This window comes from Athene noctua, chromosome 28, assembly GCF_965140245.1.
Source record: "Athene noctua chromosome 28, bAthNoc1.hap1.1, whole genome shotgun sequence".
Taxonomy (NCBI): domain Eukaryota; kingdom Metazoa; phylum Chordata; class Aves; order Strigiformes; family Strigidae; genus Athene; species Athene noctua.
In genome coordinates this window covers 5,921,883-5,939,417 of record NC_134064.1, presented here as the reverse complement: position 1 = coordinate 5,939,417, position 17,535 = coordinate 5,921,883, and the positions used below count along the sequence as shown (strand labels likewise).

Sequence of the window (17,535 nt, the reverse complement as noted above, 5' to 3'; positions counted from 1 at the left end):
CTCCAGCTTATTCCTAGATGAACAAGGAGGAAGAGACAGGAGGATCCCAAAAGCAAATACCCCAAACCTACCAGAAGAGCCTCCTGCAGTGGAAGAGCATCACACCAGTGGAACATTCCTGTTGAATCCAGGGTGACTCTGCTGTTCTCCTCTCCTTGGCCCTCAAAATCCCTAAAACAGAGAGAGAAACTTCTTAGCTACAGGACCAGAGTCTACCCAAGTTGAGATCACATCTCCAGCTGCTGCTGAGATGCCTCTTTATCTACATCATAGCTTTTATGTATCATAGTAGCGAGGAAAAATTAGGATGTATGAGTCACATATTAACCGTGACAGTATGGGGGAAAAGGGTTGTGTGGCGGAGGAATTCCTTTGTCAGTGTCAGCTGAGGGAGAGAAAAATAAGAAAAATATACTGCAAAGTGTTTCCTTGAATTAGTTCATTAACGGTGATCTTTATAGCTGTCCGGACTTGGTCTCTAGGATTATTTTAAATAATATGTTCTTCAGTGGGGACGTTCACTGAAGCAATATATATATAAACATGGTCTTGATTAAGAGCAAAAAGAAGTCAGCAGGAATTTTCCCCTTGTCTTCAGGGACTTTAAATTATGCCCATATTGCTGAATATTCTTAGAGGCAAATTTTGGATATGTAGCTGTGTTTGCAAGCATTGTGTTAATTCAGAAGCAGCCACAAGACCGCGTGGAACAAAAGCCATTCAATCAGATGCTGCTCTGAACATCAAACTGTTTCAAACGACTGCCACGGAACAGGACTGTGGGGGAAGTCACATCGAACAACAAAGGGTTGTTCACGTCTCTCCTCATGACCCAGGCACGGAGAGAAAAAGACCCGGAATCTCTTGGATAGAGCATTTACTCAGCACCGTCTCTCTAGCTGTACTGTAGGTAGAGACAGCCTTGAACAGTTGGCTCACTCCAACTGAAATCACAATAACAGATGCGTGCCATTGAGGGTTGCACTAGACACTGAACGCAACAGCCGCGGGAGAGCTGTAGGACCAGACAGGCGCTCGGTCCTTCTGCAAGTCCAGTTTGTCCTTGTCTGTGCAGCGCTGGGTGAGGTGAAGAGGAAGGAGAGGAGGGATTTTGCTGGGGGAAGGTGTCATTCGTTACGAGGCCTGCAAGGGGGATGGAGCTGTGCCCTGGACAGACCAGCTCACGCTGGTGCTGGGTTTGGCACTTCTTAACACAACGTTAAGGAACCCGAGAATTCTGCCGTGTAGCTGTAGAGGCTTTCCCATTCCATATCAGAATTCAGAGACCAGGCTGGAACTTCTTAGCAGTTTCCGCTAGCTCCCCAGGTCTTAAACTCAGGCACTAATAACAAACTCCAGGACTGATCACATTAGAATAGGTTACCTTGTTCTTCAAAATCAATACATTTCCAAGTTTTATAAATGTTCACCTATCCTAAAACCAGCACAGGACATAAAAGCCACAAAATGTCTGCTAATGGCACGGATATAAACTGTAATGACTGACTTCTGCCCACTTGCTCTCGGGTGTCCTCTGCAACATGCTGGGTTTGACTGGAATCCCAAATCTGGAAGCTGGTCCTTCCCAGCTCTGCAGTGCCTCCTGCCTCGCTTTCTCCACGCTATGGCAGGATAGGAGAGAAGGGGATTGCCTACAGCAGCTCCAACCCAAGCCCCACCTCACCTCTAATGCGGACAAGCGACAGATAACCCAAAGCAAGGTGCAAGCTATGCCTGATGGGGGAAAGCACAGAAAAATCTTTCCTTCAGGCAAGAAAGGCACCGAAGAGGTAGAAACAGGCCTGTATGCACTGGCTGCTCTGCTACTGCTGCTCAAGGGGAGGCACGAGCGGCGGGTGCTGGCGGCTGGACGAGCCGAGGGGAGAGGCAAGGGAGAGCAAACAGAGAGCAGAGTGCTGCAGGTGCCAAATGCCCTGGGCCAGCTCCACTCCTCTTACAGACTGGCAGTAGCAAGCCATGAGGCTCCCAATCTTTTTTCCAGACCCTTTAGCTGAGTCCGTCAATCTCCAGAAGCTCACAAAACACGGCCAAGGCCACCACAATACCTACCCCTCTTGCTCTCTTCTGCCACTTGCACAGTTCTTGCTCCCAGCAGCATTTGCAGCATGAAGTTTCATAGGGAAACAGCATGTTGCATCAAGCATTTCATTTTTATTTTTTTTAAAATCAGCTTTAAATTACCCACCCCTTAGCAAAATGAAAGGTGATTTTGCATCTCAGGCTTCACACCGGCTCTCCTGAATTTAGCGAGCTAATACAAACCTGGAGGGGAAGGGGAGCGTGTACCCCCTGACACCTCTGCAGTGTCTCTGCAGCCCTGTGCTGGCTGCAAGCAATCGCATCCCTTCGCCACATCTATCAGCCATCTCTGAGTCTCCTCCTCAGATAACGAATCCATAGGCCGGTGATTAAATGGTATTTTGGCAAGTCAGAAGAGACTATCTTCTCACAAGCTCCCTTACTTGACTCAGATTTACCAATCAATCAACGTATGTATCTCTATCATAATAAAGCCATCATCTATATACACAACCTGTCAGAAATGACAACTCCTCATTCTAATATTGTGGGAAATATATACGCCTTGGAGGAAACACCTGTTGGATCCCTGAAGTGGGAGATGGAGGGAAAAGACAGCAGGAAACCCACTTCATCATAACAGCATCCACCTTGCCAAAGCCAAGCACGTTCTGATTTAACGAGCCATTCTTTAGCTAAGGGTTCCTTCTGCCATATACTCTGCAAATTACACGATTCTTATGGAAATCTGATTTTCCTGAGAGACTCATAAATCATCTTGCACTGGCCTCCGAGGAGCTTGAGGATGAGGGCACTGGAACTGACATTCTGTAGCACCCAACAGAGGCAGAAATAGTCTCTGACTGAGCTCGTCACTACAGCCATTAGCAGGTTATCTGGGTCGCGGGTTGACTGTGCTGTGGGTGCACAGTTATCGGCGCTGGCTCAGCATGAGCCTGGAAGAAAACGGTTGGGTTCACATGGTGCTGTGCATTGCCATGTCTGTGTCACCTCTCTCGATCACGTTCCCATTTGAGGTCCTTCGCACTCGCACTGCACTGAACAGAATATCAAACAAGCACGAGACCGCTTTACCAAAGGCTGTACAAGTGGAGCTGATTTACAAAAGCACGAGGTACTCCGGACTGGGGGCATTTCTGAAAACGTGGTCCTAGTGGCTGAACATTTGAAAATACAGTTCCACAGCGCATAAGCCACGGGTTTAATCAGTCTGTGCCCAACCCACAGACAAACTGAGCTGATTACAACAATAGCCCACCATTAAACTCAGAGAAAAATGTGGTTTTATACTGCAAGTTCAATACCTTACGTGTCATTCAAAATGGCAGTTCAGTCCAGCACACCAGAGCTGAGCCGAGAGTGCTACAACATGGTAAAACATTCCTTTTTTGCCTGTTTCCACAGCCATGACCTCATACAAACCAGTCACTCGTGCTTCCATGAATCAAGTAGATAATGCAGCTCTCAGCTACACTAAAAGATGGTCAGACACATCCAAGATGTTTCAAACTTCATTTGAGGACTAACATAAGTGATTAACAGTTGTCTATAGCATTAGAAGGCAGGGAGTGGAAGTCCTTTTATCAAATTGTTAGCTGCCAACAACTTCCCGCTGACAAGCTATCTTTAAATTCTTCATAATGCCTTTGCAAAGCCCTAAAGCTTTGTTGAATCCCTTGCCTGCAGTCTTCCGACAACAGCTCTTCCACTCCTTGTCGTGGGAAAATGTGGCCACAATGAGTCTTAACACCACGTGCTCGCGTGGAGGCCTGCGCTCAGCGGTTCGCCTTCTGTGCTTTAAGTACAGAAGAGCAGCAAATCCTCAGGAACTGCAACTTACTTCTGTGTCCTAAATTTTGCCCAGAGAGAGAGAGAAAGGGGTCAAAGCCTGCTCACAAAGCACCTCAGGACGAGCAAGGCCTGGAAGAGTTGCACCATTGGTCCCCAGAAACCCCCACACACGAGAAATCGCTGCACAAAAGTCTCCTGAGAGAAAGCACCCGCGGGTACCTGCGCCCTGCAGGCGGGTTGCTGGAGCCCCAGAGCCCCAGCACAGACACCCCAATGTCCTTCCCCGGCCTCTGCCACAGCCCTGGGGATGAGCTAACGCTTGGCACGAGGGCCGTTCGGTTCACATCCCATTTGGGAATCCTCTTATTGTGTTTTGAATCGCTCCCAGATCCGCACATATGTTAACCTTTTCCTTTGGGGAGGAGTGGAGTTTCACACACACACAATGAAAACTGCCTGTGCCTGTGAAGGCTGCTACAAAGCCCCTTTTCTCACTCCCAGGCCCGCACTGTGAGAATATGGTGCTTGTCTGGACTTGGCTTATTCATCATTGTGGATTATATCGCTCTGATCACAATGCATCAAAGTGCTTTCCCTACCTCACAAGGAAGGACGAAGCTTAATTAATTGACACAGAGGTATTACGTGTCATTGCAAAAATATTATAATTTAGAGTATTCCATCCAGTAATTAACAAATACATCAGGCAACAAGTAAAACCAATCTTAAAAATGAGTAGTTAAAATTTTTCTTAATTACATCCACTGAACCAAATCTGCCCCAAGCAATGCACATGTAATCCCAGTGAAGTCAGTGCGGTTGTACAGAATACACTGAAATAAAAATAGTCTGTAGTTATCATCTATATTGCAGCAATACTAACAGTCCCCCACTAAGTTTAGGGACTCCCGCTTTATTTAGAGTTGTAAACGTGAACAATATTACCTAAGTTGAACTGAGAAGACAGCATGGAAAGAGACGTGCAGCATCAGGACTTGTACAACCCGCAAATCGAACGGCTGCGTCCTGGTCTGACAGGCACTGCCTGACACCGCAATCCAAAATGGAGCCAAGACTCTCTGATAACAGGACTCCAGGTGATGATGCCCTAAGAACTCCTGATACCTGTGGGGCGAAGTCTGAAGAGCTGGCAGCACCGAAGAACTGCAGAATCCACAAGGCTCACTGGACTGAACTGTCTAAACATTGATCTGGACGCATTAGGGCCTACATTTCACTAAAGAAACTTTCGAGTGACATATAAGAAAAGACATCTTCTGCCTTTATTATCTCCATTTCTGCGTTCAACCTCCATCCAAATCATCTCCCTCAGCTAACACTTTACTATATAAGGACATGTTGTTCAGCCATAGATATAAACCAGGTGCAATAACTCCAACACTTTCGCAAATTAATATAGCACAGTTATCGTGGGGAAGCTGGATACTACTTCTGCAGGCAGATCTCATGTGTCAGAGCTATGAGCCATTGTTTCTGACAGAAAACAGCAGCTCATTATTCATAACATCCCTTGTGAAATCTTTGCCGAAGTCTCCCTCTCCCCTTCCAGGGTCACAGGAGGGCTAGATACAACGCAGCTTCTCCTCCTCGGCATGGACAAGTGTATGTGCATATTTTTTCTCTTCCACTGCTGCTTGGGCTAGGCACAGGTTGTATTTGAAAAGCTAAAGCCTGATCCTGCTACCCACACACAGAATAGAGGCTTGCTTTGATTCCAGAAAGGCTGTTCAGAGAGTAAAACAGCAGACAGCTTGAGTAAGGGTGGCAAAATTCAGCTCCTAATTATTAGATTAAAACCTTAAAACAGTTGTCATGTATGAAGGGACAAAGTAGAATTTGGCAAACAGGAAGGGAAAAATCTTCTCATACTGATAAATAATCTCTGAAGACAAACTTGTCATTTTCTGAAAGCATCTCAACAGTTCCCCGTTTTTTTTTTTTTTTTTTTTTTTGGTCACTGCTTATCAAAATTTCCATGGCTAGTTAGTGGGTTAATTTAATTATGAGCAGCATTTATGAACAGCCTGATGGGGATCTGCAGAGGGCAATAGAATCTGTTCTTGAATTATGAAATTGCACACACTCACACATCTGGAAGCCGTCACGGGACAGATCGCTGTCTGGTAAATGCGTGTTGAGTGTTACAATATTTTACTAAGCACTCCCAATCTGTCAAGGTTTACAGGAGAGTAGAGACTGGGAACATTTGGGATCATTTGTGGCTTAGAGCCATTAGCTACTTCCACCCACTTATTGTGACGTTATTAATAGCAAAATAATCTAAAGAGCAGAACTTGGCTTACTCAAGATCTTAGATAATAGAAGTGATTTTCACTAAGGGCCAAAAGCAGGGAGCCAGGACCCAGCTGCATAACAGACTAACTGGATAGCACAGCCTTATTTTTGGCTGAACTGGTGGTAACTTTGCACAGACTCTGCTCCTCAGAGGACTTACCTGCAGACCTCTCCCAGCCCTGGTGTTTCAAGTCTGTGTAAGAGGTGGCACGTGGTGACACCACCCAAGAAATAACCAGAGGAGGAAATCCTACGTAATCGATGTGATGCTGACCATCCCTTACTAACTGCCCTCCTCAGCGATGTTTAATGGAGAGAAGGGCATCAAGCACCACACACAAGATAAGACACCCTGACATTTCATTAAACCATGGACAACGTGACAAAAGCTCTCTGCCAGACAGACAACCAGGTGAGTGGTACCTACGCTGTGCCGCCCCTACTAGAACAAGTTAACTGGCTAAAAGCCAATACCGTTACACTCGCCCGACATCCAGGGATGCCCGTGACTACCACTGTGGCATTGCCAAGAGTATGTGACAGCCTGAATGGTCCTAGACTCAAAGGCAGAGACCAGAAGGGCCAAGTAGCTACCAAGACGCAAACCCTGTGGAAGTCCAGTTCTAGCCTGGCACACAGAAACGGATTTCATCCCGTGAAAAGCAATCCCCTGCTGAGGAAATCAGGGCTTGGCCCGTGAAAGAAACTTTGCACAAAGTTTCTTCCCCTTCTGGAGCCATAGCTCAGTGAAAAGAGTTGGAAGACTTTGAAACTCCACAGAGCTTTTGGCTTCTTGTTAAGCCATTGCATATCTGTTTAATTTAAATCCCCATCCAATCATTAAATATGTTTTTTTTTTTTTTTTTTTTTTTAATGGGTCATTATGATGTGATTTATGACATTGGTGTAATTGTCAGAATTACTGTGGGTAATTAAAATATGAAATTCATGCTGCCAGAGGCTTCAGTCACTCTCAGCACCCTCATTAAAAATCAGGAGCTGACCAAATTATAAATAGACTGGTTTGCACAAGTTCACAGGGAAAGCTAATTATGAAACTTATGCACTTCGAACTCGCACCATCAGTCATGCAAATTCTTTAAGTGATTATACTATTGTATAACGTGGAATCGGATTAGTACGTACAGGTGGGGGCTACTCCGGTTACAATGTGCGGTACAACTGTACTTTGCATGGTGAATGTGAAACCCTTAAACTCTTATGCAAGTGTGATGATAGATGTGGGACGAGGGCCTAGGGAAGAGAGAGGTGGTGCATTTTCACATGAAATATAGAAAAAAAAGATCGAGGAGTACGCGGAGAGGCTGTAAAGGAGAAGGTTCTCTGATCTATAATGGTAAGTCTCAGAGAAACAAGAGAGGCATGTGAACACAAGGGAAGAGAGCTTCAGCAAGAAGCTGGAATAAACTTTGGATTAGCTGACTAAATTTGTAAGGAATGGCGGCTGGCTAAAATCACAGGGAGTCTAGGTGCCAAATACAGCGAGCATGAATACAAGCTGAAGTTAAGAAAAAAATTTATATATAAGGGTGGGCGAAGGCTGAGACATTTTCTTTCTAGAATTCTGAATTTTTTACTCTCCATAAGGGAAGGAAAAAAAACCAAAAAACTGGAGGCCTATATACAAAATTCAAGCAAAATTAATCAAGAAGCAAACCACTGATGGAAGAAGAATCCTGTTTAGAGTTACCGGTAACATCTCTGGTGACTTAAAGCCCAAAGGGAGTATGCTGTTGCTTATTACGGGGTTTCAAAAAAAAAAGAAAAATGAACAAAGAAAAAAGTGAAACCTCTCTTTCAGTGGCAGTAAACAGACTTGATCTTCAGGCAAAGAGACAATGCGGTCTGTACTGCAGACAGGTTTGGGCAGATTTTGCACACCATGGGAGCTAGGTTCGCCTTGTCAGAAATCCACTAAAATATCTGCTCCATCACAAGGATGCGTCAGTCTTATTGGTTGGGCGAGTTTTGGTGAAGATAAAACCTCAGTGTCCCATGAGCAAGATGCAGCCAGCCTGCATGTGAACTGAATTTATTGGGGTGCTTAAAGATCCATTTATACCACAAAAGTCACGTTCCAAAAATAGTGCTGATTTATATTTTGTGTACCTGGACAAGATTCTGGGGCCTGGAGATTTGAAGAGAGAAAGCTGCAGGGAAAGTATTCATGGACAGTGTCTCCCACCTGGATTTTTTTTTTTTTTTTTTTTTTTTAACTTGGATAAACCTAATTAACTGCATGGTATTTATCAGCTTAATTATCACTCCATCCAATCTGTCACCCTGACTCTGACAGGTAGTCCTCAAAAAATACGCAGTGAGAAAAACGGGACTTCCCAACACAACAAAAAGTGGAATACAAAATATTAGCACCTCTTCCTAGAGGAGGTCCCTGACTAAGTTCATAAACTTCCAGTGTCCCAAATATCTGTTCTTCATCTTCCTTATGCATCCCAAACTCCAGAAATGCCATCTGTGTAGTTCAGGAGGGACTCTTTTTAGAATTCCACCCCTGAAGTGTTGGAGAGGTAGCTGTAAGCATCCACACTTTCCCATGTTTCTACAAACCCTCTGAGGTTTGGCTATCGCTGGAACACCCCTTCCACATCACCCTCCCATTCTAGCAATAAAAGTAAAGCTGAAGGAACGTGAAACTTGGCTAACTTGTGAGGTTTTTGCTATGCCAACAGACTGCTATATTTTCCACAGAGCCCCCACCCTGTAGCGTAAATACCAGGTAGTGATCAAAAGCACAATGTGCCTGCTGACAAAAGGGATCTTGCTCACTGTAGCAACACTTTCTCCACCTCTATCTATCTCCTTTTTCTTGAGAACACAGTTTTACACTTGTCCTTCATACAAATAACCCGAGGGTGGGAATTATTCAGAAGGCTCGTGTTTGACACCCCATCTGTTCATTTCTGACAGCGATATATAATGTAAGGCTATAAAAACTTGAAAAATAATGCAACATAAAAAGGGATTGACTCGGCTCCAAGAGGCCATAAACGGTAACAAATACCATTGTATGATTTATTTCATGCTGTAATCTTTACAGTAAGTCATCTTTCAGACATTTCCTTGTGACAGGTTTTAATAATATTAATGCCCAGAGCAATCCAAATCATCGCCAATAGACATATTTATCAAGCTGCCAATCCAAGTAAATGAAATTCTATAAGCAATAATGTAACATGTTTAAAGGAAGCTAATAAAACAAGTCAGGAGAGAAATATTACTGCGAAGTATGCTCTCTCTAATCCAGCCCCGGATTTTATACAGCCAAAATGCAAATCTTTCCCTCCATGATTTATCGCTCCAAAAATACCAGTGACCTTTTCAGGAGCTCTCGCACAGTCCTTCTCACACATTTATAAAGATTGTGATGCATTCTGCCAGATTAGCTGAGCTGGAGTGCTCAGCACTACTGCCGTGTTTTGCCCTGCCTTTGGACTGGGAAGTGGTAGGTACCATCAAAGAGGAGGATCTTAAGTCTTTAAGATTTATTAAAGACTGACAAGCCTTAACGTAGGCTTGGCAACTCAGCAGGTATTTACGAGCAATTATCCAGGCACTAGATAAGTTACAATTAACAGGGAGCTAAAACTTGGTTCTTTAACCTGGTTTCCCTTTTAATCTAATTCAGTTTCTACCGGCTTGGCTTGGGCGAAGTGACTCTACACCAGGGCAAAAGGGAAGGAGACACTGCAGAGTTGTGTGCTCATGGAGCCTTGCTCACATTCTTTTATGCCTCACTAGAAACTTAGCAGGAATGAAAAACAAGAGTCAACAATTCAGCAAAACATACACCATTAAATTTGTCATGCCTTAGGCAAGAATGTGTGGAAAAACCATGACTAGTAAAGCAAGTGTATCGATGCAGGGGCTCAGAAGCGCTCGAGGAATCCTAACAGGTCTTTATGTATTCACTTCTGGATGAGCTTTATAGGTCTTGGGGTTTTTTTGTATTGGTTTGTGATGACTTTTTTTTTTAATGATGCTAATTAAGTTCTTCTCCTGGAGATAAAGATCTGCTTCTTTTCAGGGGGGGAAACAAAAAGAGAAAGGAAGAAATGTACAAGACTTAATGTATGTAACATGACAGAAGGCATCCTCCAGTAGTCTAGGACCAAGACCTGAACCAAGTATGTGTTTTGAGTCTTAATAGGCCAGGCCTAACTCTTCCCCTCTATACTTCATTGTATTTCCCTGAATTATGGTATGGTTACATTCTTCATTAATTAGCCCACATGCAAATCAAACTCAGATGCAAATTTCTGTTTGAAAAAAAAAAGATTGGAATATAAGTATTTAGCGGTCTAAATGTCCCAGTAAGCACAGATACTGTCAGAGGACCCTGTAAAGGGGCATGAGGGTAAGTATCCAAGTAATTTTAAAAGCACTGCCTGCTGGACACAGTGGAAGTAATCTTTATTGTATGTCCAGAGAACCCTGGAAAGGAGACTGGAGTTAAAACATCCACCTGTCCTGGACCAGACTGCAGTTTACCATCCTAAACCAAACTGGAGCTCCCCTTGGTCACCGTCCTAACTATCCTGGTGTGGAAGCAAAAGGTCAGTGTTCGCTTTTCTGTTAGCGGAAGAGCCCAGGTGGAAAACTTCACCTTAATCTGAAAATGGGCAACTGGATCCAATTCTATTTTTGGTTTAAATAATAAAAAAATTATTTGGGACTAATTCGAGACCTCTAATGTCATGAAAAGCTAGCCTCAAAACGCAGTTTTGAATCGTGAGGTTTCCTCTATGGCTTTTGATACCTCACTTCATCCTTTCCTGTTTTCTTTTGCCTTCCCACTCTTTGTCTGCTCTTTCTATTGAGACCGAGAGCTCTTTAAGGCAGAAACTGCCTTTTACCATGCACACATACAGCATCCAGCTTAACAGGATCCCAGTCCCAGTAGAAGCCTCAAGGCACCGCTATAATACAAATAATAAATACTGCAACTAATAATAACAACACTACGGTAAAACGTCCTCCCCAGGGAAGTGTTGGAAGACCAGTCCCTGGTGTCATTTAAAACTAAACACCAGAAAACATACCTGCACTGACTGGGTAGGATATAGAGTCTTTATGATACGGTGATGAGGGAGAAGCTTGATGGGGATGGGAACAATTATTTATCTGCATATTTGGCTATTTCTGTAGGGGATTTCAAAATATCTCTTAGTAACATTTTTGTTCCTCACTGCTAAGCAGCAGTAGATGTCTCAGGGAAAAGAAATAAATAAATAAGAAATATATAATCCCCAAGGTGTAATCCCAGAGTATGGAAACTCACTTCACTTAAATACCTCCCTCTGGCATAATTGACTTTTCATGTGCATGTTAATAATGATATTTCAGCAGGTTGTGAGGGCTTGTTCTTCTCCCCCCACCCCCTTTGGTAAATTATTGGGCATGAGGAGGGGGAGGGACATATAATAAATCTAATTATGTTTTCATTTGTATTTAACAGGTCAGCACAATCTGGTGGCATGTGCATACGTATTTACTGCGTAGTCCCAGTATTTACAGCTGACCTCATCAGTTGTAGGACAGCAGCACTGAGCAACGTTTTATTGTGGTGATACCACGTATGTGCCGGGGACAGCTGCTAAGATGCACAGCTCTCCAGAGGACACCTTAGAGTCCTCGCCACACTGACATTTGCCTTTGCTGCTGAAGCACATGCTAGGGTTTTGGAGGGAGGGGAGACATCGTTTATTAAGCCTCTTCCGTTCTGCAGTGGCTGGAAATTTCTCACAAGCAGAAAGAAGGCAAGAAATACCAGTTTGTACGTCTCTCTTCCCCTGCTAGGTTCCTGTTTACTCCCTGCAGATGCTGGTATGACACTGTTTGCCAATATGTCCTGTCACCCTCTCTGGTGGGTGCTCTGGAAGAGCGTAACAGCTTGCTATTACTGACAGCTCAGTCTCAGACCATGACACCCTTTCTTATGCTGAATGTGGCAGCTCAGGTTAGGAGTCCCCCCAGTGCAAGTCAGCTGGACTGGCAAACTAAGTACACGGCCGGTAAGAATATGGCAGTTCACCCCTCGCCTTAGACAGCAGGCTGTGCTCTGCCACCAGTTTGTAAACTCTGCTGGGAATCATTTAGATGGCCTAGAAAGAACTCCTCTAGCATGCGTTACTGACGCTAGGGAGAAAGGCTGTAGGGTGTGATTTCTTCTGGATCTCCATTTGCCTTTAGAGCAAACTTCTTTTGGAGTACGAGTCCGCTGCCGGTGCCACACCGCAATTAAATATCTGAGCAAAGCGCAGATCCTGGTGTTGGCTGATCACATTCTTACCCTCAGCTGCTCCTGCTTCCACTCTGCTCTCTCAGAACGAGCCAAAGGGAACGCGCTCATGACTCAGCTTCCAGTGATGGTGTCGCTGGGCTTCGAGCGGTGAGCACTTCCCGGAGCTGCACCCTTCCCCTTCCCCCGTTCCTCCACGGTGGTATCAGTTCACAGCACAGGCTCTCAGCTTGAGTATGAGAGGTTTAGGATTTGGAGGCATAGGCATAAATTATGTTTTCTCTGCTGTTCAATTACTCAAGGCAGGGAGAAGCCATAAACCATCCACTTCAACCCCAACTGCCACCAACAGCAGAAGGACTAGTGAAGAGGCACACCCTGCTGTTCCCGCTTTCCACACAAATTCTCAGGCAGGCAGCCCAAGGAGTTCCTGCTCAGCATACAACGCGCTGCATTGCTTACCCATTAACAAACCTCTGAGGTGGAAGAACATCGAGGGACCTTGACTTTGCAGGCTCTCCATCTGAAACGTGGGATTCTTTATAGAATTTCCATTTCTCTGAAACAAAGGCAATGAAACAGAATTGGGTTCCTTTAGCATAGCCTTCAGCTGCCCTTAGATGTGTCCGCAAACGGCTACCATGGCATTGGAGGATTCTGGGGGCTTCAGAAATGATAGACAAAGGAGCTCAGAGTAACTGGTTATTCATACCAACCGCTCAGAAATACAGCGTTATAAAATAATAATTCCATTTACTACCCATAAAACAGTCTTAAATATGGTGAGCACTACATACTTAATACACTGCTGAACTCCAAAGGGAGCTCCTTCTCTTTGCGAGGTTCTCCTGTTGGAATCCAGAAGCTAAAACTCACTCAGAAGTGCTGTTTTTTTTCCCCAAACGAAGGAAACCTTTGTCACTTCAACAGGTGGAGGCACAGATGACGGAAGCCTACCCTCAACGCATTGCCAACGCACTTGTGTGACCTGTAAGACCTTTGTTCCCTCATCCTGCACGGGAAAGAACAAGACGTGTTCTTGACTAGAGAGAATCAGAGCTTACATCTGAAAAGGAGGGGGCCCAGGGCTGGTCCTGTACGGAGGGGGAAGTCCAAGGTGCACGGGGGTGCTGGGGCTGGGCCTGTCCTTACAGGGGAGAAGGTGTGCTCCAAGTGCCCTGTGAAAACATGGTCCTCCAAACAAGGGGGGGGGGGGAAAAAAGCCAGAGAGTAGGAAGAGTTCATACTCTGCACTCGTACCATCCTCATACTTGTCATAAGTGACTTGTAACTATTTATGACACTATTCTCTGAGATTCAAACCATTTTTAACATCCTCAGTTTCCCGTCAGGAAATCAAAATTCAGAAAGGCGAAGTGGTCTAAAGTCCCAGCTTGAGAAAATGAGCTCAAGTTTCCCAAATCCTAAAGTAGCTATTTAACAGCTGGAACATCTTTTCTCTGACACTTGATCTAGTCCTTTCTGGGCCATAATCTGAGGTCACGGGCCATTAAACCCAGCGTTATAACACCAGGCAGCGATGTGAGGATGTAGAGCAGCACCCTCTGAGATTTTTTAAGAGCACCAGAGCCTACCTACGTCTCCTGCTTTTCACGGGGATGTAGCTGGTTCAGGACACATGACGTTACGCCTCACACTCCCCTGGTCTGTATCTTTGCTGTTAATCTGCATTCCTCCCCCTGTCAGCATTTGACAGGAGGCTCAGCAAGGCCCTCCGTGTCACATGTGTCTAAACATGTCCGACGCATACAGGTGGGGAAGGAAAGGTTGGACTGGAGGAACATTCAGACACAGGTATCTTTTTACCACAGACTGACAGATGAACCCTCTCACAAACCCTTAACTTCCTCGTGATGTTGTAACTATTGCCAAACCCTACTAACCCAGGTGAAACAGCTAGCCATTCCAAACATACCCCTGGCACAAAAAGGGGTAAAAATCTCTCCGAAGAGGTGATTTGTCAACCTTCAGCTGTAATTGTGCTCACAGGTGTGCTGAAAGCAGGTGCGTTTAGCCTTGGTACCAAGATAGCACTTTCTACAGCTGCGTTCAGTGAGGTGGGAGATGGATGGCTGAGAGAGCGTGCTCTGAGGATGCGACATGCCACTCGATTCCTCTAAGTCAAGCTCAATGGAAGTATCATAAGTCAAGCCAGAGAATAAAAATTCAGAACAGTCTGTCTTACACGGGCACTAATAAGTATCTGAGAGAAGTCTCTTATGGTTTTCTAAACCAAGATACTTGGCAAACTAAGAACACTGTAGGTAACAGTTCACCCCTCGCCTTAGACAGCAGGCTGTGCTCTGTCCAACTCCAGAGCTGGGCTCAGTCCCAGCCTTTATCACAGACTTCTGGGGTGACTGTGAGCAACCTGTGCAGGGCCTGACTGCCCAGGGAGCCCCGGAGTGCTGCAGAGATGCAGAACTGGGAGAAAAGCTCTCATTTACTTCCCTTGCCTGACCTGGTCACAAAACAGGGCAGGGGGGAATTGTCTCAAGAAGCCCTATTGCCTCTTAATACTATCTGATGATTAAAAAAAATTAATAATCTATTAATAGTAATAGCTTTTGATTAAGTCTGGATGATAAAGGAAATAAATAGCCTTTGCTTTCTGTTCTGATTGACTGCACTCTGGTATGCTGTTTACACTCCTGTTAAAATGCCAACAGTAGCTCCTTTGACTAAAGCTTGCAATCTGCGACACCCCTGTATTAGTTTTTAGATTTGTGACAATGAAATTGCTTTTCACCAAGTAAATCTCCCTATTTCCACTGCAGGTACCGGAGGCATACTCAGCGACACTAATTGGGGTCTCTTCCATCTAACCTTCCCCTTACCTCTCTCAGAATGTGTTTGGAGGAACCCAGAACATCACGTACCACTTCGGCAATCACATGGAGAGTGGTGGAATGAACCAAAGTACTTATAATTAAGCTCTGTTTTGCTCTGATACATCCAGAATCCTAGGGGAAACCAATGGCAAGGTCTTATGCCTGGCAAAGCTCCTGATCTACCTCAGGCAACTACTCTCCCTACAGTACAACTGGTGCAGAACTGCGGGTTTGCAAACAACTGCTTTTTATTAATACACATTTATACTGAAATGTCATCTTGTCCTTTTAAAATCTAAGATTGCCTAGGAAACGAGAAGAAAACCAACCAGGTGGAGAGCTCCTACAGTGTCAATGTCTTTCTATTCATTTGCCATTGACTTTTATTAAGATGTCTTTGCAGTTTATGGAAGCCTCTTTCCTGGGAGGTAGCTGGCTTTCAGGGACCTTGGGTACATCTCTGCTGATAAGCGCCTTGGACTGAAAATGGGCTCCAGCTTCTCTTTCTACATGACATTACTCCATGGAGTCCTCCAGGTGTCAGCATGTTTGTGCTTGTTCCCTCAGTGTGGCTGAGCACAGTGTGAATGAGTTTTGTCTTCAGCCCAGCCATCTGCAGCTCAGAGGAATGGTTTGTGACGGGGCTTGGCTGCCATCTGCCGCTTTACAGCAGTTGCAAGGGTCTGAAATCCAAGCAGGCACACACTCGTACATCCACACCTAACGGAAAGCTCCCTGTCTGCTCTTTAAAGCGAAGCACCCTCCCCATGGAGGGGAGGCACTGGCAGAGGAGTTCACAGGAGCCCAGAAGAGGTTCGTACATTTTGGCCTAAATGCTCTGTGGAAATGCAAACTTCAATTTTGGCGCTGTTACATCTGAGAGGCTGTTCTCTATTCCGACAGAAAATTATCACCAAACCCACCCCCAAATCTTCAAAGTGGAGTTTGAGGCAAAGAAGGAGTAACTTGCTCTGCTTAGGGTCAGATGTTACCATGATTAATTTGCAGTCCTCAGAACAAATAGCACCAAGTGTTGCTACACAACTTGTACAACCTCAACAACATTTATCTGACTTGATGTTTAAAGTTTTATACTCTCAGGATGACACAGATCTAGACACGCTTCCTCAGGGAATCCTGACCAAGAGTCTGGCACAAACCAGACACAAAATCCTGTTTTCATCCAGCTGTAGCTTTTGCTTCAATTATACACATGCTATAGTTATGAGGCATTTGTTTCAGTCTCTGCGGTTAAAGAACACTATTCTGCGATAAACCTGTTAATACGCAGATTGAAAATCTTCAACGAGGCCTACTCTGTCCTACTCTTTTTTTAGCCAAGAGGCTTTGTCTCCTAAAGAAAAGCATAAATCATAATCTAAAAGCACAATCATAATCTCCAAGTCTTACTAGTAGCATCAGAAAACTCCCTGTTTTATCAGGTAAGTAAAGGGTTGTGTATTCCAACCTATCCTTCTAGAGAAATAGTTAATAAGAATACAGTTAACATTTTCTCATTAAAAAAAAATAAATCTGAATTAATAAGATTTATTTTAAAATTACCTGAGAAAGGTTTTGAGCAAAGTCTGCTTTTACACTGGCATTTTTTAATCTGCTCTGGATCCTGTATATCACTGTGACAGGCTTTACAGTAGAACTGTGCTCTAGAAAACAAAAGTGAATTAAGCAGAACTGAATTGTGTTTAACTGATGAGAGAAGAAACGCACTCATTTGCTCTTGAAAGTTTTTCTCTTCTAGACCTTTTTTCAACAAAACAGTAATAGGGAATCTCACCTTCTGACTTCTGCCAGGGAATGAGCAATAAAAAAGCCCATTGTATTCCGATGAAGCTTTATCTGTGCAGATGGATTGATCAGGATAGTGCTGTATTGAGAAGCAATCGAAAGAATAATCACAGTTTGTCTATCTGGTGACTGGTTTTGCCTCTGTTGTGACAATTCAGGCTTGTACGGTCATAACAGTTTCATCTCACGATCTTACATTAATCCCCTTCGTTACAGTTGCTGTGACTTCTGAGACACGTGAGACATGAAAAAGTTAACGTGCTTTTTCAACAGCATAAAGGGAATTTACTGTCCACAGAAACCTGGGGGAACCATGGAAGAAGAGAGACTCAAAGCATGCAAATCAGCTTTTGTTAGGATTTCTGCAGTTTATTCAACTCCAAGGCTCCTGGATTTGGCAGCTGGTTTTTCGTTGGGGTTTGTGTTTTT

The 17,535-nt window shown here is 44.4% G+C and overlaps 1 protein-coding gene across 1 annotated transcript in view; it reads right to left on the bottom strand.

Annotated features, from left to right (window-relative positions):
- The window catches only part of KCNU1 (potassium calcium-activated channel subfamily U member 1), a 49,616-nt gene that overhangs the window by 15,335 nt on the left and 16,746 nt on the right, over nucleotides 1–17,535 (bottom strand). Inside the window, exons 17-20 of the mRNA XM_074928360.1 lie at nucleotides 17,096–17,185; nucleotides 16,864–16,964; nucleotides 12,911–13,007; nucleotides 72–171 (exon numbers count right to left, since the gene is read on the bottom strand). Coding sequence (XP_074784461.1) covers nucleotides 72–171; nucleotides 12,911–13,007; nucleotides 16,864–16,964; nucleotides 17,096–17,185 — 388 coding nt within the window. The remainder of the gene's footprint in view (nucleotides 1–71; nucleotides 172–12,910; nucleotides 13,008–16,863; nucleotides 16,965–17,095; nucleotides 17,186–17,535) is intronic.